General features: G+C 41.8%; 1 protein-coding gene across 1 annotated transcript in view; it reads left to right on the forward strand.

Annotated features, from left to right (window-relative positions):
* The window catches only part of fndc1 (fibronectin type III domain containing 1), a 35382-nt gene extending 22510 nt beyond the window's left edge, over positions 1-12872 (forward strand). The window contains exons 15-21 of the mRNA XM_084560145.1: positions 614-850; positions 5884-5992; positions 8793-8872; positions 9181-9210; positions 10479-10640; positions 10812-10934; positions 12108-12872. Coding sequence (XP_084416271.1) covers positions 614-850; positions 5884-5992; positions 8793-8872; positions 9181-9210; positions 10479-10640; positions 10812-10934; positions 12108-12223 — 857 coding nt within the window. The 3' untranslated portion in view covers positions 12224-12872. The remainder of the gene's footprint in view (positions 1-613; positions 851-5883; positions 5993-8792; positions 8873-9180; positions 9211-10478; positions 10641-10811; positions 10935-12107) is intronic.
* Positions 12873-27274: the final 14402 nt, after the last annotated feature.

A 27274-nucleotide genomic window follows, 5' to 3' on the forward strand; every position in this document is an offset into this window, starting at 1 on the left:
ATCAGCGTCAGACGCACACTCACCAGTTTTTGTCACTGTTCTGGAATTTAGTTTTTTCAACCAACAGCAGAAGAAGAAGAAGACAGACTGTCTCTCTAGCGGGGTGCTTTTAGCATTTAGAAACAAATACACGACCAAAGAAAAACATCTGGATCTTCCACATGCATGATCCTGCACAAATCCCGGACATGTGGATGCCGGACAGAAATACAGCCTTACAAGTACCCTGTGTGTATGCAGACACATAAATCTGCTGCATTTCGGTTTATGAACAGTACAAAGGCCATATGACTGTATGCACACCTTGTAAAAGTCCTAACTCACGCTGCCTCAAAGACACGTGTTCGACTCTCTGCACTGAGAGAAAGCCAATCATCTGGGGAGGCAGGAGAGACTCCAGGCTCTGATGGTAGCCTCCAAATCCCAGCCACACTAGGAATTGTGGGATATCTCAAACATTCACAGCTGCAGGTCCAGTCCCGACTTCCAGACTCACTGAAAACAAACAAATTCAAAAACCAGGAGGGGAAAAGAAGAGAAGTCTTGGCTGGCCCTTTAAGATATTTATATAATTAAAATAACTTGACTTTCCCTTTTTTTTTTCTTCAATCAGCTCCTTATGTGAACTACATCCGAAAGGACCCGGGTGCACCGTGCTCGTTGACAGAGGCTCTGGAGTACCTTCAGGTTGACATCCTGGAAGACTTGATAGAGAAGGAGAGCCTGGCAGCCAATCAGAACCAGCCTCCCAAGAACAAGCCTCATAACCTGACTGTGGTCGCTATGGAGGGCTGCCACTCCTTCATCATCCTGGACTGGGGTTTGCCTATGAAGGATGACATGGTGTCAGGTAAGAAATATTGTTTCTTAAATACAGTTTACAGTTGAGTTTTTGGCAGGATGTTGCACCTCCAAGGGCGAAGATACCAGTGATGTGGCAGGTGCTAAATATAGACGAAAGGAAAACAAATAGTGGGAATCAGTGCTGATGTTAGCGAGCTTAACTCACTAGTTCTGTGTCCAAAATAAAAATGGGACCACCCCACCCACAGCATCAGTCAACATAGTGACCTTCCGGCATATGAGTGCTCTGTGAGTACTGGGACCACATCCGTCTTCAAACTCTTCATTTTGTCTTCATCTTGCACAGTGTTCACAGTATCTGTCAACAAATATAAACACCTCACAAGGAGAATTTAATACGCTACTGCAGCGGGTGACAACTGGCAGCCATGTCATTTTTCAAGCAAAAATGCTGGTTCTCTGGCTGGTCTCCGGCTGTTGAGTGTTCTCTGGTCACAGTTAAGCTTTTTTGTTGTTTTTTTTTTTTTATATCTCCAAAACGGTCCAATCTGGCAGGCGGGATGAATTTGCAAAACGCAAAAATTACACTGAAGACATTAACTGCAATTTTTCCAATGAAAGTCACTGCTATTACATGGGTTCGTGCAGTTTTAGTAAGAACACAACACTGAGACCTAGAACTGCACTTTTGCAACAACTGCACTTCTTTTTCTTAAGAAAAGGGGAATTACTGTTTTTTACAACCTGGACCTTATTTCTGGCATAAAATACAATTGTTTACTCACCCATATAACTTTGGTGTCATTTGGAGTCGTTCGGACGATATTTAGATCCACGTATATCCATATAGTGGGAGTGACTGGGGCACCGAAACGCAGCATCTAAATAATGCATTATCTCCCGCGAACCTCGTTCATTTCACCAATATTTTGTCATGGTACACTAGTGCTATTCCCCGCTGAGTCCAGAGTTACCTGTTATCTATTCGCGGACGTGCATCAGTTTGTTGTTCTTTGGCCAGCTGTTCCTCTCTCTGCCTCCGCATCCTCCTTTCAACAAGCTCCTTATCCGTATACTCTGGCTCAAAACGGTAAGGACTTCCATCATAAATAAAGTGTTTGATGAGGTTAGTAGGTCAATCTACAGACGATGATAACAGGTAACTCCGGACTCAACAGTGAATAGCACGGATGAGGAGCTCGTTGAAAGGAGGATGCGGAGGCAGAGAGAGGAACAGCTGGCCAAAGAACAACAAACCGCTGCACATCCGCAAATAGATAACAGGCAACTCCGGACTCAACGGAGAATAGCACTAGCGTATCATAACAAAATATTGGTGAAATCAACGAGTTTCGCGGGAGATAATGCGTTATTTAGAGGCTGCGTTTCGGTGCCCCAGTCACTCCCACTATATGGATATACGCGGATCTAAATATTGTCCGAACGACTCCAAAATAACACCAAAGTTATATAGTTATATATAATCATTTCGTATTTTATGCCAGAAATAAGGTCCAGGTTGTAAAAAACGGTAACCGGTTGTTCATTACATGTTTTGTAATAGTACAGTTCAATAAACGTTTGGGTTGTCGTTATTTATAGGTTAATATGCTATTGTGTTACTGGTCCGGCCCCCCTGAGATCAAACTGGGCCGTATGTGGCCCCTGAACTAAAATGATTTTGACACCCCTGTTATAAAGGAACACATGTTGCCTATTTCACTTAACCATTGTTATGTGGGCTAGTAAAATTAAATAATGTACAAACGGCTGCTATTGAAACCACCCCAGCCAGAAGTTCAGCTCTAATTTAGAGCTTCTTAGGACTGTCTGCAATTGCTACAACAGGAGGGCAATAAATAGAGTTAAATTAGTTGTGTTCAAATTTCACTGTGAAGTCCAAAACTACCTAAAGAAAGCCTCATCTGTTGAGCTCCGGCGAATGGGCTACCTTTGCCAGCATCCCTCCAGGCTCACATTTTTAAGAACTCCGCTTTCTGTGAATAAATCATGAAAACTCAGACTATTGAACACGTGGAATGTGATTTTTCGACTCTGACGGTTTCTCTGGGAAAGCCAAACTTCGTCCCTGACCTTGAAAATGACACATGGAAAATAAGGACTTAGAGAAGCGGCTGAAGATAAGGACCTACTGTGTGAGATGTGGCGGACTATTGGAGGCAGCGGTCTCGCCAGCGAGAGGAGCTGTGTGCTTTCTTTGGCAGGCAAACACAAGCTCCTGGGCCTGCTGCGGACGTGTTCACCCTCTGATGTGTAAAACAGATAGACGGTCCGTGCTGTCACCGGTGTCTTTCTTTCCATCTGTTCCCCTCGCTGTTTCCTCTCTTCTCACAAACCATTTGGACACTTCCTGTGTTACTTTAATAGTTTTGTACTTAATTTATCTGGATTCTTTGGCACTTGATTACTCCTTACTTCCATTTAAAAAGACTCACTATGCTTTTCTTACTGTGAACAAATCTTGTGAAAAATTACCAACGAATTGATCCTACTGGACAATCTTTGTGTATCCAGCACTTGATCTAGCTTTTTTTCCCCCTGTTCTGTCATTAAAGATACATCACTGAGACTAGGGATGGGAAGTACAGCTCTTCTCAAAGATTTGTCTCTTTTGACTCGGCTCCTGTAGAAGAGCTGGCTCATTTGGCTCCCAAACGACTTCTCATTTAGTTTCACTCTAAGTCTTGTATTTTATCCTAATTTAGCGATTGTGAATGGTTTGTGTGTTGAAAGGCAATTTTTCTTTTTGCATTTTTGTTGTTACAATAAAAAATGTAGTTCCTATGGTTTAACATTTAAATCAAAGCTTTAAATGAACAGCTGGACTACAGCAAACAAATCAAATAAGTAAAGGCCAAGTCTTAACATTATGACACTTTAGTTAAATGTCTTTACTGCAGGCTGGCATTGAGAAATACCAGATGCCTAAGCTTGAATGTCCAATTTTCACTCATTTCATCACGATTCAGTTGCATTTAATCCTGCACCCTCATTTCTTTGTTGGCTCTGTGTGTACCTGGCCTGTAACGCTACACTTGCTGTCTTTGGAGCGTTTTTTTTTTTTATTTTAGTGGAGAAGAGAAGTCCTCCTTCAGCTTTTCAACCCACATGCCATGTTGCTTTCCGGATATATACAGCTTAAGAAAAAATGTTCAAGCGGGATCCTTACAGGAAATAAAAGATAGAAAACATCATTACTCACTGAACTGTGTGAACTCTGGACAGTATACCGAATATTACTGGCGCACATATTCAGATACATTTCACGCATGCCGATCCAATCACAAACCACTGGTTGAGTTGAGTTATTAGGGAGCGTTACCCCAACCATGCCTTATGACTTATGGGGCATGGCTTTTAAAGCAAGTGGATGGAAACAGCTGTTAGCGTGTGTGTGTGTGTTGTTGTTTCTTCACCTGAAGCCAACTTCTGGATCCACTTACTGAGATGCATAGAGGACACTTTCTTTAAAAGTTTTAAATAAAGCACATTATTCACTGAGTAATATAAGTGTTGTTCTTGGCTGAGAGAGCAACTTCCAGAGAGTCACTAGATAAATTTATATCCAAAGTCGGGAGAGATGTGGAGACTACTGAGGCAGATGGTAAAAGCAAGAGGCTACTGCTCTATCAACCCCTCAGTTTAACAATGTAAAATGTAGAAGGAATGAAAACCCAAAAGAAGAAAAACAAAGTGGCTAGTATTTCCCTTCTCTCCTGTCAGCAGCCAGCTGTGCTGGTGGGGCTCCAGTAAAAATAGAGAGTGAAACTCAAAAGTGCAATAGACACAGTTTCGTAGGCTGATGTGCAGCAGAGCCAGTCTCCATAGTTTTTAAGGGAATGATCGAGGGCCGCTTGACCTCAAGTTACTTAACGGATTTTGAGGATTAGTGTGTGTGACGGAGCTGAAGGAGAAAAGAGACGGACAGGAAGGCAGGATGGAGGACAGTCGGTATCTTCAGAGTTAAATATATGGGAGACCGCCTACTCCCATACACTGAAAGAATAGAAGACTGACGGTTCTTTGTAAATCATCAGTCAAAAATCACTTGAGACCCAATTTGATTAAGTAAAACCATTTAGCGGCGGCACAGTGGCGAGGTGGTTAGCACTGATGCCTCACAGCAAGAAGGTCACTGGTTCGAATCCATGGGCCGGCTGGCCTTTCTGTGTGGAGTTTGCATGTTCTCCCTGTGTCTGCGTGGGTTCTCTCCGGGTACTCCGGCTTCCTCACACCATCCAAAGACATGCTCATTAGGTTAATTGGTGATTCTAAATTGTCCGTAGGTGTGAGTGTGAGTGTGAATGGTTGTCTGTCTCTGTGTGTGGCCCTGCGATGGACTGGCGACCTGTCCAGGGTGTACCCCTGCCTCTCGCCCGATGACAGCTGGGATAGGCTCCAGCAGACCCCCGTGACCCTTAACAGGACTAAACGGGCATAGAAGATGAATGAATGAATGAATAAAACCATTTACAGGCTGCAGATGCATCCCTTTTGCATTGCAAGTTTACTCAAATATTATGTTTAAATATGCAAACTAGGTATTGTCTAAGTAAATATGTTCAAATTTGCAATAATTTCTAACAAAGTATAAACTAAATATATATTTTTAGTCTGAGGGAAGACATGTTATGATGCAAAAATATCAATCTCAAAATTGACCAGTGCATGAAAAGACACCGTTTTGCCTTCTGGAAGAAATAGTTCAATCCAAACTGCGAACATGAAGCTAACCCGAGCAGACAGGAGGACCAACATTATTACTGCAAGATTTACAGGCTACCAGCACTGAGTTTCTGCCCCCAACCAAGAAGTAATCGGAGATAAAACCCGTAAAAGGCTTCTGTCCTTTTAACTCCTCCTTGGTTTTTGACAATGTCAGGCTAGACGGTCCCCTGTGTTTCCATTTTTTGATCAAAGCTGCTCTGCGTCTGGTTGTAACTTTATATGCACCATATAAGTGGTATTGATTTCCTGCTTCTGACTCTTGGCAAAAGAATCTCTGAACCTTGGGTATAATTATTGCTCCTGCTACAGAGTATCTGATTTTCATTTCAGGCTACCTGGTCCACAGTGCCTCCTATGACGATGTCCTTAACAACAGATGGTCTACTAGACCCTCCAGTGGGACACACCTGCCTGTGGAGAACCTCAAGCCCAACTCCAGGTAACGCATATTATTGTGCAAGTTGATATCACTGTACACTACATGTACAATATGCACATCCAAAACACTTAGGAGTCCTATAACCAACAAAGATTTTCTTGGTTGCTTAACTGTGATTTTGTGTGACACAATATGTGTCTCGCCTCCAGTATCTATGCATGTCTTTGTGTGCTGCTTGTCTGAATCTGTTTGACTATGTCCAGATCTGAAGTCAAATCAGGCTCTCACTGATTGGAGCAGAGTGTGAGTCGGACCCTCAGAGCACAGTAAATCAGTTTAGTTTAGGAAACAGACCCTGGATCTATCGTGACATGCTCTCAGGATCCTTGGAAAAATCCTGTGGAATGTAAATACGTCACATACTATGAGACGCGTACGCACAGATACAGCCATCTCGGTCTGTTTCAGTTATTAGAGCGCGGCTCCGCGGCCGTGTCTTACGAGACATGGGTCATGCTTTTCAAAATAAATGCGTGGAAACACGGAGCCAGGAGAAAAGGGGAAAGGGGGGACTCTTGATTTATTTTTCACTCACCTGCTGTTAATGTTTTCTGCTTGAAGGTTAAAGAAAGTGTAAATGGTGCTTTCAGCATGAACTCAGAGCTAAGTGGGTTGCAGCCAGACATTTATATACACAAATTCTATAAAATCTCTGGAAATCCCAGGACATCTAAAATAAATTTAAATAATACAGTATATTTGATACCTTTGTATGCCTATAACAATCAGGATAATGTCTGTAAAGTCCAGCTGTGGCTGATTCAGATGTGACACACTATATTTAACTGTTATACAGCTGTATACACTGAAAAACTGGTTTCAGGTGCTTATCAAAAACAGAGGTGTTCTTATGCCTGTTCTTTGGTGGAAGCACAAATCTGTAGAGTTGTTGTGATAAGCGCCTCGTCTCGGACTGCGGGAAGCCAAACACCTGCTGCTGAACACGAACCGCGCAGTTGCGTGCAAGGGTAAAGTTTTCCAAGAGTCTGCGGAGAGGTTTTCCCTTCCTGGCAACCAATTTGTCTCCAAGATCTCGGGATGGTTTATGGGACAGTGTTGGCATTTCCCATGCTGGAGGCTCCTTCTGGTTGCCAGAACTACTTGAGCTGCAACGGTGTCCTATGTGGACACACATGTGGAAAATTTCCCTGCATCTGCAGATTTTTCCTTTACATAAGACTGAGTCATAAGCTGTATACGTATCCCAGTAAAGCTGGATTATTATATAACATCTGTACCACTTTTCGTCAAAGCAGATTGACTGGTCGAGCGTTGATACTGAGCAGTTAAGTAAATGCCAAACGCGGGCGACGCCTTCCAATAACTTAATCATAAAAAGTGGAATTAATCGCGAAGGAATTCAAAACCTGAACACCTCATTCCTCTCGATGATTTATAACTTTTAACTCTGGAGCTTCGTAGAGAGGTCTGCTATTTTGGTAATTGATTTGAAGCCATTTTCTTCCTGCAAATACGCCAAAGGTTTCACGGCTCCAGCTTCTCTTTATATGATGATCCCTGATTCCTTTTAGATTCTGACTGGACGAAACGAGATATGTCATTACGTCAGTTTGGGTGCTAAGTTTTTATTCTCACATTTTTCATGGATTAAACAGTCGGTCAGCTAATTGCTTCAGCTTCAGCCTTCGTGTTCGTTTTGTAACCGTTCCTCCTGAAATATGCGGTGAAAGCTCTGCTTTTTTCCAAGTTCCTAATCGATTTCTGGAGATTCACCAGTTCCTGAGGTCCAGATGACGCGTATGCCCAGAACTATGTCACATGCCGAGGCCGGGTTTGGCCTCAGAAGCAAAAAATAAGCAGTTGCCACATCGCTTTTATTTCTCAATGAAGCTCTCAGCAGTGAAAGTTTCAAATAGCTAACTTGTCATGATGTAGCATTCTGTAGTTTATTCTCAGTTTTTATATCCTGGCTCACTCTTTTTTCTTTTTTTCTACCTACTCCAGTTTCTTCCTCAGTTTCGTCTTTCATTACATCATCTCTCTGCCTGCAGCTGCGTTGCTTCCCTTGCTCTCCCTCTCCTTCTCCCGGCGACATATTTTGGTCAGCGTTTGTCACGTGGCCTCTCATGATTGGATCCAGGCTCTGTGGCTGTATGCGGTTAAACTTTCTGGCTGAAAGCTGACGGACCGTGAACTTACTGTATGTGACCTCGCGTAGTGGAAGAAAGTTCATGCGTGCGCACACACGCACACGTCAGCCGCGCACGACGGAAAAGTTTGCAAACCCCCGTGAAAAGTTGTCACCGGTGTTGTTGTTAACGTGATAGGATTTTATAATTCCTCAACCACCTGGAGACAAAGTGAGCTCACTGCGTGGCTTTGTTTTGCTTCTTTGGCAAGATCTTTAGCAGAGCTCTTGGTGAGAAACTTCTCTTTTGAGTACTTTCCCTCTTGCAGCCACCCACGTTTCCAGTTCTTTTAGCATATATTTATTTCTGTGCTTTGCTTCTTCAGCACGCGTCCTTGTTCCTGCCGTTCATTTTCATCCTGTCCTTATCTGTTAATCTGTCTTCATCCTCTCCACCACCCTTTTTCTCCACTCTCACTCTCCCTTGGGCATGAGCCAGACATCCATTTTATTGTGTGCACTCAACCTTGGCTTCATATGAGCATAAATCGGACTACTCTTAAATCAGGCTGAATAAAACCCACCTTGTCATCTGCTATGCTCGTCGTCAGCTTACTCGCCTTTAACCCGTCATAACAAAGCCAGCGGAATGACACTTTAACTAGCGTAATCTTTCATCGCATCCTGACATTGTGGTCTGTTTTCATTCAGGTACTACTTCAAAGTGCAGGCCAAGAATGTGTTTGGTTTGGGACCAGTCAGCGATACGCTCACCTATGTCACCGAATCAGGTGCGTATCCTGTCGACGCCTGCTGGCGTGGATTTTGAGATCAAAGTTAAAACTTCAAGTCAAACTGGCTCTAGATTTTCTTTCTTTGCTATGTGCGCAATGTGCAAATGCTCAAGAAAAACATTTATTGATTTTATTGCAGTTTGTAGTGTTCACGTAGACGTGAATAATTACAGTGAAGCAGACTACCAGATGTAGACTGCATCATGAGCTATTTCGTCTCTCATTCCAATAATCAGGTGAATGCATTAAACTTCCAGTGCTGTCTTTTTCATCCCTGGTGAAACGTTTGCATTTTTTTCTTTCAGACGATCCTCTTCTCATTGAAAGGCCACCTGGTAAGACTGTACACTGATCCCTCAATTAAAGTCACAGGGCGGGGACTTTTAAAAGCAAAAAAAAAAGCAAATGACAAGGCTGAGTGAGCAAATTAGTGTAATTCTGGAGTAAATAAATGTATTTATATTGCCACGTTGGCGCGTTTTAACCAGCAACCAGGAGTGATCATTTGGCCGGAGCCAGAGAGGGGAGCAAACATGGAGCAACAAGAGTAACAAATGTAACTTCTACGAATTCATTATCTCTGGTGGTCAAGAAAAATGAGGTTGAATCAAGGAAGCGTCCAAGAAAAATTTCTGATGATCCAGATATAACAAAGAGCGTCCAGAAGAAGGAGTGCAGTGTAAAAGTATAAGGGAGGTGATAGACAGCGAGGAAAAACACGTTTGACTTCTCCTCGCGGGAGAGTGCTGAAAGAGACTGAGAGATTGGAGACTGTAATTACTCTTACTGCCAAAAGGGGGAGACAAAGGATCCACACTGTAGCTTTAAGGCCACGTCCTAGAGAACCTTCACTGAGGTTTTAAATGAAAAGACTTTAATCCTGCTGAATCCCATGTTACTGTGATTTGCAGCAAGATGTCACTTAATAAGAAAGCATGATATATCAGACAGTATTAGTTTAACATAAATAGATAGAAATTAACGAATTGTAGTGCAGAAATGCTTATTTCTGTTAGTTATTGCTAATTTGTTTTAGGTTTGTTTATAAGGCCGTCGTAAGTTTATTCTTTACAATAAATAGTTAAGGTCTGAATTATTTAATACCAAAATTTAAAGAATCGTTATGAAAAAAAATGTAAATATTGCTTCAGCAGCCATAGCAGAATTTGTTTCCTACTTTTTATTTGACTTATAAATAGTACATAATAACTTAAACTGCATACATATAGATAACAAAACTAAGCTAAGCTAAGCTAAGCTAAGCTAAACTGGACTGAACTGAACTAAACGGCAATTTCAAGGAATTGCATAAAATGTAAGACACTAGACAAGACCTAAGAGAAACACAATCTAGCTAATACAAAGAAAATTTGGAGGATGACATTGCGGTGCAGTGCATGAGACAAGTTTTTAAAAAGAAGTCCATCATACATCCTAGGTTAGAGAGGTTAGATTTAACTCCATGTGTAAACTCCCCTGGCATGCTTGGGAAGGGACGGAACATTTGATATCCGTATACCATTGAAACACTTATGACATCTCTACATATACTTTACTGCCACACCTTGACACCTCTCCTCTACCTCGTCTCCCTGCTCCTCAGGTGGAGAACCAATCTGGATCCCTTTCACCTTCAAGTATAACCCGGCCCACAGCAGCTGTAAGGGCAGCCAGTACGTCAAGCGGACTTGGTACAGGAAGTTTGTGGGTGTGGTCCTGTGTAACTCCTTACGATACAAGATCTTCATGGGAGACGGTCTGAGAGGTAACATATCTCGTTAATAATATATTTAATACGTGGAACTCAAGACTGCTCACACCATCTGGCAGGATTTTTTTTTTTTACCTCTGCATTGGATTTATTTTAGAAATACTAAATGAATATAAGATTCCCTATTAAATATAAAACCCATGCTGCTCTTTCCCCCCCCCACAGAGCCTTTTTACAGCATAGGGGATACAGTAGGTCAAGGAGAGGACCATTGCCAGTTCGTGGACTCCTACATGGATGGAAGAACGGGCCCGGCCTACCACTCAAATACTCTGCCCTCAGCACAAGGTAAACAAGAACAGATCGTGCACATGGAACATTTGTGGCTTCAATTGTTAGGTCCTAAACTATTATCTTTTTTTTAATACGCTGTCTAGCCCTCTGGCTCCGCAGTGGACCAGCTGCATTGATTTTATCTATGCAGTGAACACAGATGGGAGAATAACATTTAAATGAATAATAGTTAAATGGATTTACATGTCTGAGCACAAATCTCACATGCTTTTCATTGCTCCAAAGCATTTTTCTAATCGTACCATAACTTCCTAGATTAATCTTGTAATTTCCTGGCAGTTACTGGTTTCAGGTCGTATTAGTGTGTATACTAATATGACTTCAAACATGCTACAGAAAAGTAAACCACCATGAAGATATTGCTGTATGTGCTCAAGGAACGTTAGACATTTACCTGCTTTTAGTACGAGAAATGACCAAATTCGCATGATACTGTTCACAGTTTTGAACATTACTTTTTACTTTCTGGATTTCATTCCTGAGCAACATTCAGTACTGTGCGAATAATATCTTTTTGAAAACAGGCTTTAAAACATCCGGTGTTGCAGTTTCTCTGTGTTGCGTTATATTGTATTTGCAGGATACAGTTGCTATGTTTCTGTGTTTAACTTAATGTGAACAAATCCTATTTTTAAGTGTGTTAATCTGTTTCTTCCCTATGGGCAAAGCCACTGGTTCCTAATGAGGAACTGCGTATGTGTGTGGAAAACTGAGCGGGTGCCAAAAAGCAAAACAAAGTGGAAAGTGGAAAGTAAAATATTGTAATATAATACAATAATATAGGATAGTTATGACACTGTTCAGTAGAAACAGACTATGCCGTACGATGTACATGGAGGATGTGAATTAATGCGTGAGACGTGTGCCGTTTTCATTTGTTTCAGGTCTGACCTAAAACTGCAGTTCCTAAAGTGGCCACTTGAGGCTAGCTCCGAAATAGCGAGTCAATACCTGTAAACCTGATATGTGATATCTTAGTGGGTGTGTCAATCTTTATAACAGACTCTGTTTTCTCTATGTGTACATTACATTACATTATTATGGTTTATTAACACCTGACCAGCAAGTTAACTCTAGCGCCTGACTCCCAATATTCAAGCAATCGATGAAACACATTCATTTGGTCTTTTGTTTCTGATTTTTACATTTTTTTTGTGTGTGTTGCAGGATTTTACCGCGCATACCGACAGGAGCCAGTTTCATTTGGCGTTATTGGCCGACGCTCACCCCACCCGTTTGTGGGCTGGTATGAATGCGGGGTGCCCATACCTGGAAAGTGGTAACAGAGAAGGAGGAGGAGGAGGAGACCTTTTTACCAAGGGCAACTGTTCTGCATCCTGCTGCAGGCTCTCACCTTCACTGGTCCTGTCCTTGAAAACAGACTTTCGCCTGCGACACAAAAGACACCACTACAAATTTACTACAGCTTCACAGAAAAAGAGAATATAGTACTTTTAAACTCAATGTATATCATTACAATGCACTTTTTATATAAAGCAGTCTGTATATGAGGGAAAAAGAAGCATGTGTGCTCTTGCTTATTTTAACTCCTGTCCCAAAGTGTCCTTGTAATATTCCCGGCTATCCTAGAGACAGGTCCTTATTTATCTAATCAGAATTTCACACACAAACAAACCAGTAATGTTGGACCAAAGTGCAAGCTAAAAAAGCTAATTGTAATAACTCAAGGTGTGTATAGGTCTGTTTATTTTCTTTTGTGACATTTGTATTTCCTAATGTAACGGCCTTCGACAGCTGCCTTTCCTATTTGTGTTCTTAAACCATCATACTGCTTTTCTACACAATTTTGGTACCCGCCAGAATTCATTAAAAGTTACTGTGTAAGTTTTTGTATGTATGCCGACAAAGAATAAAAGACCAAATATTTGCTCAGGAACTGTGGGAGATTGAATAAAGGTGTTGTGGAAACCACAGCAATCCAAAAACATGAATCATATTGGAGTTTCCCCCGGCTGCCGCATTCTTTTCTAGCAACCGCTTTGCACACATGATCCAGATATACTTAATCAACCTAATGGAGGATTGGAGAATTCGGCGAGCCAGCTGGAGCGCCCGGCTGTTATGGTCTCATGAAACGTCAAAAGTAGCACGTCACCGTCTGAGACAGGTGAGAACACACTGCTCGTAAATATCCACAATTGTTTTGTAAATCAATTTGTAAATCAATCAATCCAGTAAGTGTAAAATAATGAAGTATAATTATAACGTATGTGTACTTTCAGTGTTTTCTTATGCACTCATTCACCCTGTGCAAGGTGCTCACATGCCATCGGTAGCAATTTGGGCTTGATTGTCTTGATCAAGGACATTTTGGACGGTCGGATTGGGAGCCCAGACTGCGACGAATGACTGAGTCACAGTCGCCCTAACACTCACAGCAATTTACAATCCAATGATATAGTTTATATGTAAGAAGTAAAATTCTGCTAATAAAAACTTACTATTATTATGAATATGTAGCAAAGGTTTCACAAATTTCAATAGCTCTAGGAGGTAAGACATAACAGATAAGGTAAGACATAACAATTAGCAATTATCAAGAACAGTTTTGGATTTAGAACTTTTCATTCGTTCATTTTAACATAGTTACACCAATCAGCCACAACATTAAAACCACTGACAGGAGAAGTAAATAACAATGACCATCTTGTGACAATTCAATGTTCTGATGGGAAACTTTTGGACCTGGCATTCGTGTTGACATTACTTAGACATGCAGCACCCACCTAGACCAGACCAGGCACCCCCACCCCATAGCAATGACACTCCTCCACAACTGTTTTGGAGGCACAAGAAAGACGGAGAAGGAAGGTGGTCATAATGTTATGTCTGATCAGTGTATAGTTGTACTTCAGTACTAGCAGAGAGAAAGTACTTTCTGCTTGAAACAGGATCCACGTCAGTTGGATTTGGAAAGTGGAAGTTTGTTGAAGCTGTTACTATTGTATACTCTGGATAATATAAAATGTAATATTAATCAAATTACCTTCCAGACTTGTTAAAATTTTCACTGTTGTCATTGCTAAATTCAGACAGAAAATTTTACACGGCTGAAGTTTTCAATTTCATACCAGAAACTATTTGTGGAGCTCAGATTTTACCGTGTGTTTGGACGCAAATGATCAAATCCCTAGCTGCCTCAGAAGGAGGCCAATCATAAGTGGGTCAGCAGCACAATAAACCAGGTGGAAACTTGTTCATTGACAAGGACGCATGAATGGAAAGGTCTGCTTTGTATTTTCTTGCCAAGTATTCATTACCTCATTTATTTCTGCGATCTTGAAATGAATTCTGAGCATTGAGATTGATTGCTATTTCTCCCGTAGCGGCGCAACAGCAGCAGCTCTTATCAGATTATGACCTAATAGAGATTAGAAGCATTCTCCAGTCAGCAGTTTAGACTCCAGGAGGTAAATTGATGATATCCAGTAGCAGACTGGTTATTCATTTTCAACACGCACATCCCAACTCTGCCTCTTAAACCAAACATATCAGTCTCATTAATCCCTGTCATTCCTCCCAGGATGAAAAAGGCTCTTTATAACCGGCAGGAGACGAGAAACAGTCGCGCTGTTTATCATTTCCCCTGACACTCCATTTACCTTGGTGTTATTTGAACCGTAAAATTGAAATACGAGTATATAAAAAAAAAAAACACCACTTTTAAACTGTTAAGCAGAGTTGATGCAGTTCTTATCTGAGGGGCACAGACGGCAGTTTGTTGAGTTTGGCTGCGATGTGTTGTGGTAGTTGAAGACATGAAACCCCTCCCTGTTAGGACACAACTGGACTGTGGTTGCTGTGCTACTACTACTTGCTGCTACTATAGACTTTTTACACAGCATTATACATTTAATATTTCATATGTCTTACAACAACATAGCTTATATATCTCAGTATATACAGAACAGGATATCTGTATATCTATATTATCACATATCTCCATCCATATTATTCTATCTATCCATCCATCCATCCATCCATCCATCTATCCATCCATCCATCCATCTATCCATCCATCCATCCATCCATCTATCAATCTATCCATTTATCATCTATCCATCCATCTATTCATCTATCCATCCATCTATCAATCTATCCATCCATCTATCCATCTATTCATCTATCCATTCATCTATCATCCATCTATCCATCTATCCATCTATCCATCAATTCATCTATCCATCAATTCATCTATCCATCCATCTATTCATCCATCTATCAATCTATCCATCCATCTATCCATCCACGCATCCATCTATTCATCTATCCATCTATCCATCTATCATCTATTCATCTATCATCCATATACCCATCTATTCATCTATCCATCTATCATCCATCTATCCATCAATTCATCTATCCATCCATTTATCCATCCATCTATCAATCCATCCATCCATCTATCCATCCATCTATTCATCTATCATCCATCTATCCATCAATTCATCTATCCATCCATCTGTTCATCTGTTCATCTATCCGTCATCTATTCATCTATCATCCATCTATCCATCTATCCATCTATCCATCTATCCATCTATTCATCTATCATCCATCTATCCATCAATTCATCTATCCATCAATTCATCTATCCATCAATTCATCTATCCATCCATCTATCAATCTATCCATCCATCCATCCATCCATCTATCCATCTATCGTCCATCTATCCAGCAATTCATCTATCATCCATCTATCCATCCATGCATCCATCTATTCATCTATCATCCATCTATCCATCCATGCATCCATCTATCCATCTATCCATCTATCATCCATCTATCCATCTATTCATCTATCCATCCATCTATCAATCTATCCATCCATCTATCCATCCATCTATCCATCATCCATCTATCCATCTATCCATCTATTCATCTATCATCCATCTATCCATCAATTCATCTATCATCCATCTATCCATCCATGCATCCATCTATTCATCTATCATCCATCTATCCATCCATGCATCCATCTATTCATCTATCCATCTATTCATCTATCCATCTATTCATCTATCATCCATCTATCCATCTATTCATCTATCATCCATCTATCCATCAATTCATCTATCCATCAATTCATCTATCCATCCATCCATCTATCCATCAATTCATCTATCCATCCATCTATCCATCCATCTATCCATCCATCTATCCATCAATTCATCCATCCATCCATCCATCTATCCATCCATCCATCCATCCATCTACCTATCTAAATGCAGAGTGAGTCCTCAGAGGGTGTAAAGTATTGGAGGCAGGAGAGGAAAAAGAAAGAGAGGGGAAAAAAGGAAAGGGATGAGATAGGAGGACAGGCTCGTCATAAACACGTGTACATGAATGCTAGCACATCTGCTGCAGATGTTAGCGAGGATAAAGGCCCTTTTCTAGTTGGACTCGTGTGTGCGTGCGTGTGTGTCCCAGTCAGAAATGATGAGCGCTGTCATGGGGAATAAGAAAAACTGATAAACCATAACCAATACAGCTGAGACAACGCAGAGCCGCGAGCGAGAAAACAAGACTGCGATCCAAGGCGCTGCTTTCCCACTGGAACGGCCTGAAACGCACAACTTAGATGCCGAAACTCCTAATTGATGCATTTTTACGGCCCTTTCATCATAATAAAATGCTTCAAACGAGAACTTTGACCTCATAATAGTAAACCACACAGCAGAGATTTGATTTAGAAACCTGGCAAAGCTGCGCATAGCATAGCGTTCAGGAATACAACCTTAGAGAGACTTCAGTAACTGCGTCACTGTGTTTGAGAGCCACATTAATCACTACAACTGAATGCAGACTCCAAAACAAACTAAAAGAAGGCTTCTCTGTGGTATACCAATGATAAAGTTTTTATCAGCTGAAATGTCAGCGAGCAAAATGAGCATTAAATTAAACATATGGACTTCCATGAGTGTCATACTTTGGTCAGTTCATACTGAAGTTTCTTTTCACATTAACTATTTATTTAGATAATTTCAATTTGGAGCTGAACTGCGATTTGCTGCATCTGCTTCGATCGAGAGGTGCCGCCAAGAGCTGACATCATAAGACAGAGAGAGACGGAGTGATGGCCGCTATCGGCGGCTGCACGCAAACACAAGACGCGCAAACGCCGCCTTTCAAACTGCTCCAAGGATGTTGAAACTTTGCCTGCGTTCAGCCGAGGCGAACGCTACAACGCAGAAACATCACATGTCAGCTATTTTCCAGCGTTAGTCAGATCATCTGCAATAGTTTTTAGTCAAGGTCTTTGCACACAGAAAACTGCTGATTCTTCAAATAAAGAAACAGAGGCAAAAGGCCACGCTCTCTCGATTGATTACAGGCCCAGCTGGCTTTCCACACGTGGCTCTTACATTATAAATACAGCTACTTTTCAAATTGGCTTTTGTCACTACAGCCGCTCCTGGCGTTTTTCACCGTATTGAGGTCATTTCCATACATTTGAATATAGCACAAATCGCTTAATTAAAGTCTCCATTAAAGTCTCATGGAGTGCGGTTTCGAAGGAATGCAGGTCTTCTGACTGCTTTCCATGTGCTGCCTATTTTTTTGTTTCTTTTTGATGGAAGTGGGTCACACACAGCTCGGGATGGAAAAAGTTAGACCTCATTCAACAGAGCTGAAATCATCATCGCAAGAAGAATCGGCTCAAGGCTGAAGAGAGCAAAGCAAAACAGAAGAGAATAACAGACACTAAAATACCACAAACCTAACAAACAATGCTGTGTTTTGTTTGTCTTATTTGTGTATGGAAGACAGTTCATGGAAACTTTTATTATTATATCCTTTAATTGTAGTGAACTCAATCACTTTCTCCTTTCTTTCCACCTTCATGCAGAGATTAGTGAGCCTGATATAGCATACTGCTTGTAGCCAGCCAGTCAGTGACGTATTTCACGCATGATTAAGGCTGCGGCCGCATTGTAGAGAAACTGGCATCGGCCTCTTCTGTGAAGATATGTTTCTGCTTTTAAAATTGCTGCCAAATGTTGAAACTACAGAGAAACGCTTTGATTTTAAGGGTCAGACATCACAGGCGAGTTTACATCCAAAAAACCTTTCATTAGTTTTTTTTTGCCACTTGATTCTTGTATGATAAGTTATAAACCCAACACTGACATCTCATTAGTGATATGCACAGTTGCACATGCAGCAAACAAAGAGTCACCATTCATTTGGAGCCACGTTACCATACAAATGCTCCATAAAGCTACTTGGCACTCTGGTGCTTGAGAAACAGGTGCCTGGCTGTTCCTGTGAGACTGAATCCCAACAGTAAAGCTTAAAGGCTTTTTTACAGTACTGTGGGACATAGATAGCGTAACCTACTCATGTAGCCTGTGCTGGTATGAGCCATTTATACTTGTGTGCTCGTCAGTCTGACTCTGGCCCTGTAAAAACACCACCCAAACCTGCTTCACTTTGAACAGTGGCGACTGAAACTCAATGAACATCAATGATGTGTTCCATCTTCATTGATCCAAAACAATCAATTGGAAAATTGAGATGGAGAAGCAGCCGGAAATACTAAAGCGCATGCACGCTACTACTAAGCGGACCAACCACAGCTCTTGCGGTCTGCGTCGCCACGGCGCGTAGTTGCATTACTGGGGAGGTGCACGTCAGCTACGGCGCCAGGGTCCGCGTATGCTCTGCGCTGCCGCCGTAGCTTCTGTGTCAATTTAACGCAGAAGTCTAAACCGGCCACAGTGGCGAGGTGGTTAGCACTGATGCCTCACAGCGAGAAAGTCCCGGGTTCGAATCCATGAACCGGCTGGGCCTTTCTGTGTGGAGTTTGCATGTTCTCCCTGTGTCTGCGTGGGTTCTCTCCGGGTACTCCGGCTTCCTCCCACCGTCCAAAGACATGCTCGTTAGGTTAATTGGTGATTCTAAACTGGCCGTAGGTGTGAATGTGAATGTGGAAGGTTGTCTGTCTCTCTGTGTTAGCCCTGTCCCTGAAGACCTGTCCAGGGTGTACCCCGCCTCTCGCCTGATGACAGCTGGGATAAGCTCCAGCAGACCCCGCATGAAAATCAAAACAACATGCTACTTTTTAGAGCTAAGGAAAACTTAAGTAGGGTATTTATTCTCGGTGGGTTTGTCACTATGAACAATCCACAATCGAGGCTTTCTGAAAATTCCGATGCTGTACTTTGAATGGCTCTGGTCCACCCTACATCATATCAATCATCATGTGAGAGCACAACATTGGATCATCTAACGGCATATGAGTGATCATGCTAAAGTTATGCATTGTGTGGTTTGTTGGAAATCTCAACAAAAGACCAGCTACTTCTGTCACTGGGCCCAACCCAACCCTAAGGACCTTGCATTTTCAATTAGAGCTCTAAAATGCATTGCCTTGATATGTGAAATGTGCCTGAAGAGGCATTTATATATACAAGCAATATGCAAACAGTGTAAACTACTTCAGGATACCCATACCACAGCGTCAGTAGCAGCAGTTGCAGCAGCAGTACTCTTTTACTATTAGGGCAATACACTGCACACAGATTTCAACAAACCAAAAACCTCCAGCCTTTTAGTCTTAGCTAAAAGCGTGATCAAATCTGCAGTAAAGAACAATTATTTTATTACTTTAAGGCTGCTTGGGACAATTATCTGTTTGTAAAACTGATTTTGATCATTTAAATCCAACTTTTATTTGCGCAATATGTCAGATTTTACTGATTATTGGCGGTTCAGTGGGGTCACCAGCTCAATATTCATCCCTGTGTAATAACAAACAGCTTACCGAAGCACGTATCCGAATGTTCTCATCTGGAAAAACGTTTCTGTTCGAGTTTTTGAAAGAATATTAAAGTGTAGAAGTAAACAAGCTGTTTTATTTATTAGGAAACTTGATGTCCCCTCTCTGTTGCCATCTTTCTTTGAGCAAATACGACCCATGATGCCCCAGGAAGTTGTCCAGAGTTTTATGGTTTCAGCCTTGTGCGGTTACATGTGCGAGATGCTACACATACTGGAAGATGAGACATACTGGCTGGTGGAAGCATATCTGGAGGGAGGGTGGGGGTATCATGTATCCCTGGCAGCAACAACTGAAACTACAGAACCAAATTGCACAAACAGGAGCGATAAACAACACAGAGATCGAGCAATTGGCCTGTCGCTCTCAACAACGTCTTTGTGGAGAAAAAAAAAAAAAAAGATCTGGGTATTTTCAATTGCTCGGAGACATAATATTTACCGAACCCCGAGATGACATAACATTCAGGCGGCGGCGGCAGCGACGGGGACTCTGTTGTTTTGCTCTCAGCTCGCGTTTCTTTTAACTGGGCCTAGATAAAAGTTGGAGCTCCTTTGTTATGGACTACTCTGAGCTCATTGTTAAAGTTATTTATGAACCTTGAGCCTTATATCATTCTGCTGGCACACGCTTGGGTCAAATTTAAGATAACTCTGCAGGAGTGAAGTGTGATATCAGCGTAAAATCATTGTTATCTTTAAAAATTATTAGCGGTTTGGCTTGTGTTATCTCTGTACGGGCTCCATTTAAGGGTTGGGCCACATTAAGCGGAGCACATTAAAGTCTGACACGTGAAATATGAACCTTTGTGTTTCATTTCCTATTGCGAGAGAAACGGGAGGAACCCGAGGCGCGACAGGGTGACACAGAAATATTTGTGTCATGAAACACTGTGGAAGTCTTTAAACTCAGCGACTCCTGCCACGAATCACTCAACCTGCTTTTTTTTAAAAAAAACACAAAAACAACACAAGTCTCAAAAGAAAGACGTGTTGTTTTACGAGCTGGGCACACACCACAAAATAAGGTTGCTTTCTTAAGGCCAACTTATTCCCAGGCTGAGAGAAAATGCTGCTCCGTATCCCCATTCTGTCAACAGCTAAACTTATTTTATGACGTGGATGTCTAAAATTACCCTATGCGATGGAAACGAGGCTGGAAAAGCAGGGAGGATTTGGGATGTCGTTAACTAGGGGAGAGCGGGGTATTTTCTTACACTTGAGCATTTACTGTGATTGCTCCCGACTGCCCTCTGCGTGTGAGGTCCGGCGCGCTTTTAACATCTCCCATGAGCCGTTAAGTGGCGCGACACACCGATGCGTGCTGTTCATAAACAAGCACAGGTGTGCATGCCGTGATGATTCAGCTCGCTCAATTACAGGAGCCAATCGTCCCTAATCCAGCAGAGTTTAGGTAATATTCTCTTTAACTGGCTCATAAACGGTAAAGATGGGATTCGGTATTGTGGAAAATTAGCCCCGCGGCTACCTGAACCACTATGCCATCCAATGTGTGGGTTATAGATCTGATAGGAAGCAGTGAAAGGGCCTGACTTTACAGTTTTTAGTCACAGTCAAGTTTGGACACTGTCTTTTATTTTGAAAATCCAGCTCTATAACAACAACGGCCTTATGTTGATAGCATTTGTTTCTTTTCTGAGATCAGATGATGAGATACTGACATAAAGAAGGGAACAGAGGAAACAGAACTGAAATTAACTAATACACCTGTCTGGGAATCCATCAGCTATCTTCTGATGACTGATGAGCCTAAATCTTCTGGGTTTTCCACTGTACAAAGTAGCCAAAACTCTTGTAGTCTATGGAGCAACGTTGACCACTTCATATTCCTTTCCATCCTCCATGCATCTTTGAAGCAAGTGCAAAAATACAACTACACTTCTGGTATTTCCAGTGCAGCTATCCATATGACAAATAACAGACTTCCTGTTCCAACCAAAACCTGCTCAAACGTGAATGGTCAATACTACTTTGACTACAAACCATAGACTGTATATAAATATGGACAATGCGCCCCCACTTCCTTGCACTGGTCAAACTGACGCCAGTTTTCCGGGGATACGGGCGGCACCATCTTGCGAGTTTGAAGCCAGAGTCTGCGGCTCTGCGTCATCGATGACCCGCCCACACTTCCTCTGGACTCACTCAAGTTTGGTTTGATTAATACCACGCTCTGCTCCACCTCCACTGTTTCACGGAGCAGCTGGCATGACAACTGGTGGTCATCATGATGTCACATCCTGTTTCTATAGCGTCAAACAAACTTCTCAGAAAACGTGATACTTGACCATGCATCAGCGCTACATTAACTACCTAAAATGACAGAAACCATCCTTGGAAAAAATGTCCCATCCACTAACATGGAGGAGGTGGAGCTTATGACCTATACTGCAGCCAGCCACCAGGGGGAGCTCTACTTGCTTCAGCTTCATTTTTTGAGGAGCAGTTCCACTGTCCATCTTTATATACAGTCTATGCTACTAACAAACAAAAAAGAGAAACCAGAACGCTTACCATATCAACTTTGTGCCCCTTACCTACTGAATTTGCATATTCATATGCAGGTAATCTGTTATACAGATTACTAATACCACAATTTTGAGAAAGAGAGCATTCAGTTTTATGTATGATTGACAGCTTGACACTAAAGACGGACAAGATGTTGCGTCTGAATCCGATAATCAATCTCTACTCACATATTACAGATAATAAATAAAGTCCCATTTGTTTTTGCAGTTGCGTTCATCAGTGCCATCATAGTAGTAACACGGAAGTCTGCAGCCAGATGATCAGACAGTTTAACAGTTCAGTCAGATTTATGTGGATTAGAAACCAAAGGCCAGCGGTGAAATTCTTACCCAAAGTCCCTGGTGTAAACATCCTTCTTGGTTTATAGACCAAACCTTCTGGTGAAACCTTGACACTTTGCATAGTTGCGTGCACGCCAAGCTTCTTTTGTGCAGTAAATTTTTATAACCCACTTTTTTTGGGTGTGTTCACCGCTTTGCAGTGGTTTAGATAATCTATCTCAACTAGACACACATTGTAATAAACAAGAATCAGTCTCAGGGCAGAATGATCTCAGAGTTAACTGCTTGCACCGAGAGCATCAGGAGTTCTGCTGTTGTTCAAATGAGAATTTATATAAAAAGAAAATGCTGTAGAAATGTTTGTTTTTCTGGACAAAATCTGACAGATTAGACGCTTTTGCTCAACTTCCAGATGTTATGCTATGATTTAGAGACGTATGCCGCCTGTAACTTCACACTTAACAGCTATGAAATCAATTCTGTAATCATACTTTAGGCTAAAAAGGAATAATAAGATTAAGCTAAAGGGAGACTGAGCAGACATCTATAAATCAGGGCGTAATTGCGGCTGCATCCAAACCCACAAGTTCGAAAACTGGCAAGAACCAAAAAGTCAAATGACAAAACACAAATTCAGGATGCAACTAACATCCCAATACATCAGATACTGAGCTCATCTGACACTTTTTTCCAGACCTTAGGCGCTTCAGGCTCATTAAATCACCTTAACTACTCTCGTCAAATGCCAAGTTGCTCAAATTTTCTATTACTTCATTATTATCCTCCACCTTTGCAGCAGATACAAGTACGTCATTGGAAAAGCCTGTGCCAGCTGAAGCCGAGGCCAGGAGCACCTTTTCTTGATAATCAAAACACACAGTTGGCAGGGGTGCCTCACCTTTGACAAGTTTATTGTCTTGGAAGCCATTTATTGTGCATGTTAGCTTTCCAACATAGTGGCCCAGAGATGTGATTTCATCATAATCAGTAAGGATAGTATGATATTTAAACAACTCAGATATTATTTTATCACATAAAGACATTGAAAAAGTTCCACGATGACTGGCTGTAAAAATGCTCCGGCTCCAGAGGCTAATCCAGATATCATCTGTAGCTGAATTTGTTACTCCGTGTCAGCCCTTACACATTTACACAAGGGGTGTGTTGAGTGTTAAAGGAGCAGCTGAGCATTTCTGGGAAGTATCTGTTTCTGCTTTCTCGCCAGGAATTAGATGAGAAGATTGATACCAATCTGCTAATCAGCTGACTGATGTCATAAATCTAAATAAATATCAGATTTCTGGTCCAAGGTGTCTAAATCACATGTCAGTGTGATGGCTCGTGTTAAAGTGTGCAAAATATGTCTGAGGTTTATGGCGCATAGAGCAAGATAATTAATCGCTTCGCTTCTTCTGCTTCAAATAAAGAAGCGAAGATGTGATCAGCAGGTGGTCTCTCTTTGTTCTCCGCATGTCATCTTGGTTCAACAAAGTCTCTGAAGGTGCCAAGTCTTCAAGAGTCAGGCGGTGATCAGACTGAAAATGTAACGCATCTAAAAAGAAAGGCAAAAAAAAAAAAAAAAAGAAACTACGGAGCCTGTGTTGGTACCAGTGACAGGATAAAATACAGGGTATTCTGTTTGAAGCCTTATCAGACGCCAAGATGCTGCATAGCAGTCTACACGCCTTTGAAGCCAGACTGTGGTGGTCTGGAAAGTTATCCAGGTTGTAAAAATGTATTATTTCTCCCATCTGAAGACTTTACAAATACACCGATCAGGCATAACATTATGACCACGTTCCTAATATTGTGTAGGTCTCCCTTGTGCCTCCAAAACAGTTGTGACTCATCAGAGAATGGACATGGGTCTTCCGAGGGTGTCCTGTGGTGTCTGGCAACAGTTAGTGGGGGCCTTTGGGTCCTATGGGTTGAGGGGAGGGGCTTCTGTGGATCATCCCACAGATACTTGATTCATTTTATTTATATAGCGTCAATAACAATACAAATCGTCTCAAGACGCTTTACAAAACCCGGCCTGAAACCCCCAGAGCAAGCCTGAAGGCAACGGTGGCAAGGGAAAACTCCCTTTTAACAGGAAGAAACTTTGAGCAGAACCTAGCTCATATGGAGGGACCCATCTGCCTAAGGCCAGCCGGGTACGGACAGAAGAAAGAGAGAAGAGAACAGCAAGATAAACATACATCTGTCATAGATCCACATATCTGACTAAAGCGTACATGTGGAATGTTAAGATACAAACTGATGATGTTACATGACAGAATCATAGGCAGGTTGAAAAATTGTTCATTCAGGTAGGAGTGGATAATTGCAGGAGACCATGAAGACTGGGCAGGCTGATGAGACCACGACAACAGATGTAGTATGGAGCTTCACAGGAAACACACAACTTCAGGCCAGAGATACTCACAAGAAATTGGAGGAGGAGAGGAGGGGAGGGGATGGGAGGGACACACAATAGTCAGTTTGGGATCTAGCGAATTTGGAGGCCATGTCCGTGTCAGGCTGCATCCTGCTGGGGATGGCTGCTGCCATCAAGGAGTGTCATTGCTATGGCGTGGGGGTGCCTGGTCTGGCTTACGTGGGTGGTACATGTCTAAGTAACATCCACACGAAAGCTAGATCCAAAAGTTTCCCAGCAGGACATTGAATTGTCACAAGATGGTCAATGTTATTTACTTCTCCTGTCAGCGGTCTTAATGTTGTGGCTGATCCGCGCATACTCCAACAGAACTGCTAGGTGCATTGTCTTAGAGGTTCCCCCAACAATCTAAAATTCGCACCCGCTTCATTAATTGTCCTCCAGGGCCCGTATTCCTAAAGATTCTAAGAATCCTCTCAGAGAGCTCCTATCTTAGCCTAAAAATTCCTAGCTAGGAGTCTTAGCTTAGGAGTGATTCCAGAAAATTCTTAGAGAACTCTTAGCAAGGAATGGACAGAAACTCTTATCTTAGTGAGGAGGTGTGGTTGACCCCGTTGCTAGGTATGAGTCATCATTTCAAGAGGTGTGATTGGTTGATCCTAAAAGCTAGATAAAAATATACTTTTGGTGATAATTGGCCTAGAATGGACGTCAAATTAATAGACTTAATAACAGAATCTAATCTCTATGAAGGCTGTATAATTATAAATAATACTATACATAAAAATAAATAAATAGTAAGCTATACTTTAAAAAGTATCCTATAAAACGTGTGATTAAACTCAGGCCACTACCACAGTATTCACATGCTGATAGTTCTATTTATTTGCTTCCATTCATTTACCATGCTGGTAACATTTTGCACTTCACCTATTTGGTATTAACAAGAGTAAAATGGCTCAGCTTTCATCAGTTTCTGTGATTGCTAACCGGCCTAGAAGAAGCAGTGTTGGTTGGTGTTCAAATCTTCCAAAAACCGAACAGCAGTGGAGAAGAAATGAAGCAGGAAACCCAACTGAAGAGGAACAGTGTTTGCTTCTGGCTCAACTGGTCAATGAGAATAAAAGTGTTTAGAGACGTAGGTTTGGCCCCAAGTCATCACTGCTGCATTGTTGCATTTTTGCATTTTTCCTGTTGCTAAATACCTCAGTGTTGTGATGACTTTCATTTCCGATGATACAGTAGTCCCTCGCTATAACGCGGTTCACCTTTCGCGGCTCGCGGATTTTTTTAGTCCAATTTTGCATGCTTTTTTTTTTTTTTTTTTTTTTTTTACAGCGCATTGTTTTCTGCGTCCTGATTGGCTAAGGGAGAGGCTGCGTGTCGTCTTCTGCGTCCTGATTGGCTAAGGGACTGTAGACCATTGTCAATCAATCTCCTCGTACGGTGTCTACAGAATTGTTGCAAATTTACATACAGTATCTTTGATCGCTGGCAGTGTGACTGAAGTGCGGTATGTTTGCAAGTTATTGAGAAAAGTGTATAAAGTGTGTAGTGAGGGGTTCTGCAACCTTAAAACATTTATAATCATTGTAAAAAATAAAGCTGACTACTTCGCGGATTTCGCCTATTGCGGGTTATTTTTAGAACGTAACTACCGCCATTGTATTGCGATTGTAACAAGCTTGATTGTCATTCAATGTTTGGAGAATATCTCTCCTGTCTCTTCTTTCAGCCATTTTCTCCTCTGCTTAAGAAATTCCTAAGGCTCCTAAAAGTCCTCCTCCCTGCTCTTAGCAGATCTCACCTTAGGAGCAGTCTTAAGAGCTAAGATTCTTTAGGAATAGCTTTTATCTTTACTAGGAGCTACTCCTAACTTTGAGAGGGAAACGTCACGATTCTAAGAATTTTCTTAGAATTTGGCCACTAGGAGCAACTCTTAGCGCTAAGAATCTTTAGGAATACGGGCCCAGGTCTGCAGAGGACAGTGTAGATATTGAACGGCTCTCCCTTCAATCTTTGCACGACTGTGTGCGTCACTTTGACACAAGTGCAACAAACTAAATGCAGTCCAGCAAAGACTGTTGAAAGTGTGTGCTTGTATCCCCGTGCAACTGCTCGCTCTTCAACCTTCTTGCAAGTGTAGCTGTTCTGATCGACCACAACACTTTCAGTATAGTCGGAGGGAAAATTGTGTTGCATAGTTTGAACTATGCCCTGACCTTAAAGTAGAACGTTTCACCGTGAGGTCGACACAGTATGCCACCAATTAGCCGAATTAAAGTTAAACTGGTGCTAAAACGTTTATCGCACACGGTAAT

Source organism: Chelon labrosus, assembly GCF_963514085.1.
Source record: "Chelon labrosus genome assembly, chromosome: 14".
Classification (NCBI taxonomy): domain Eukaryota; kingdom Metazoa; phylum Chordata; class Actinopteri; order Mugiliformes; family Mugilidae; genus Chelon; species Chelon labrosus.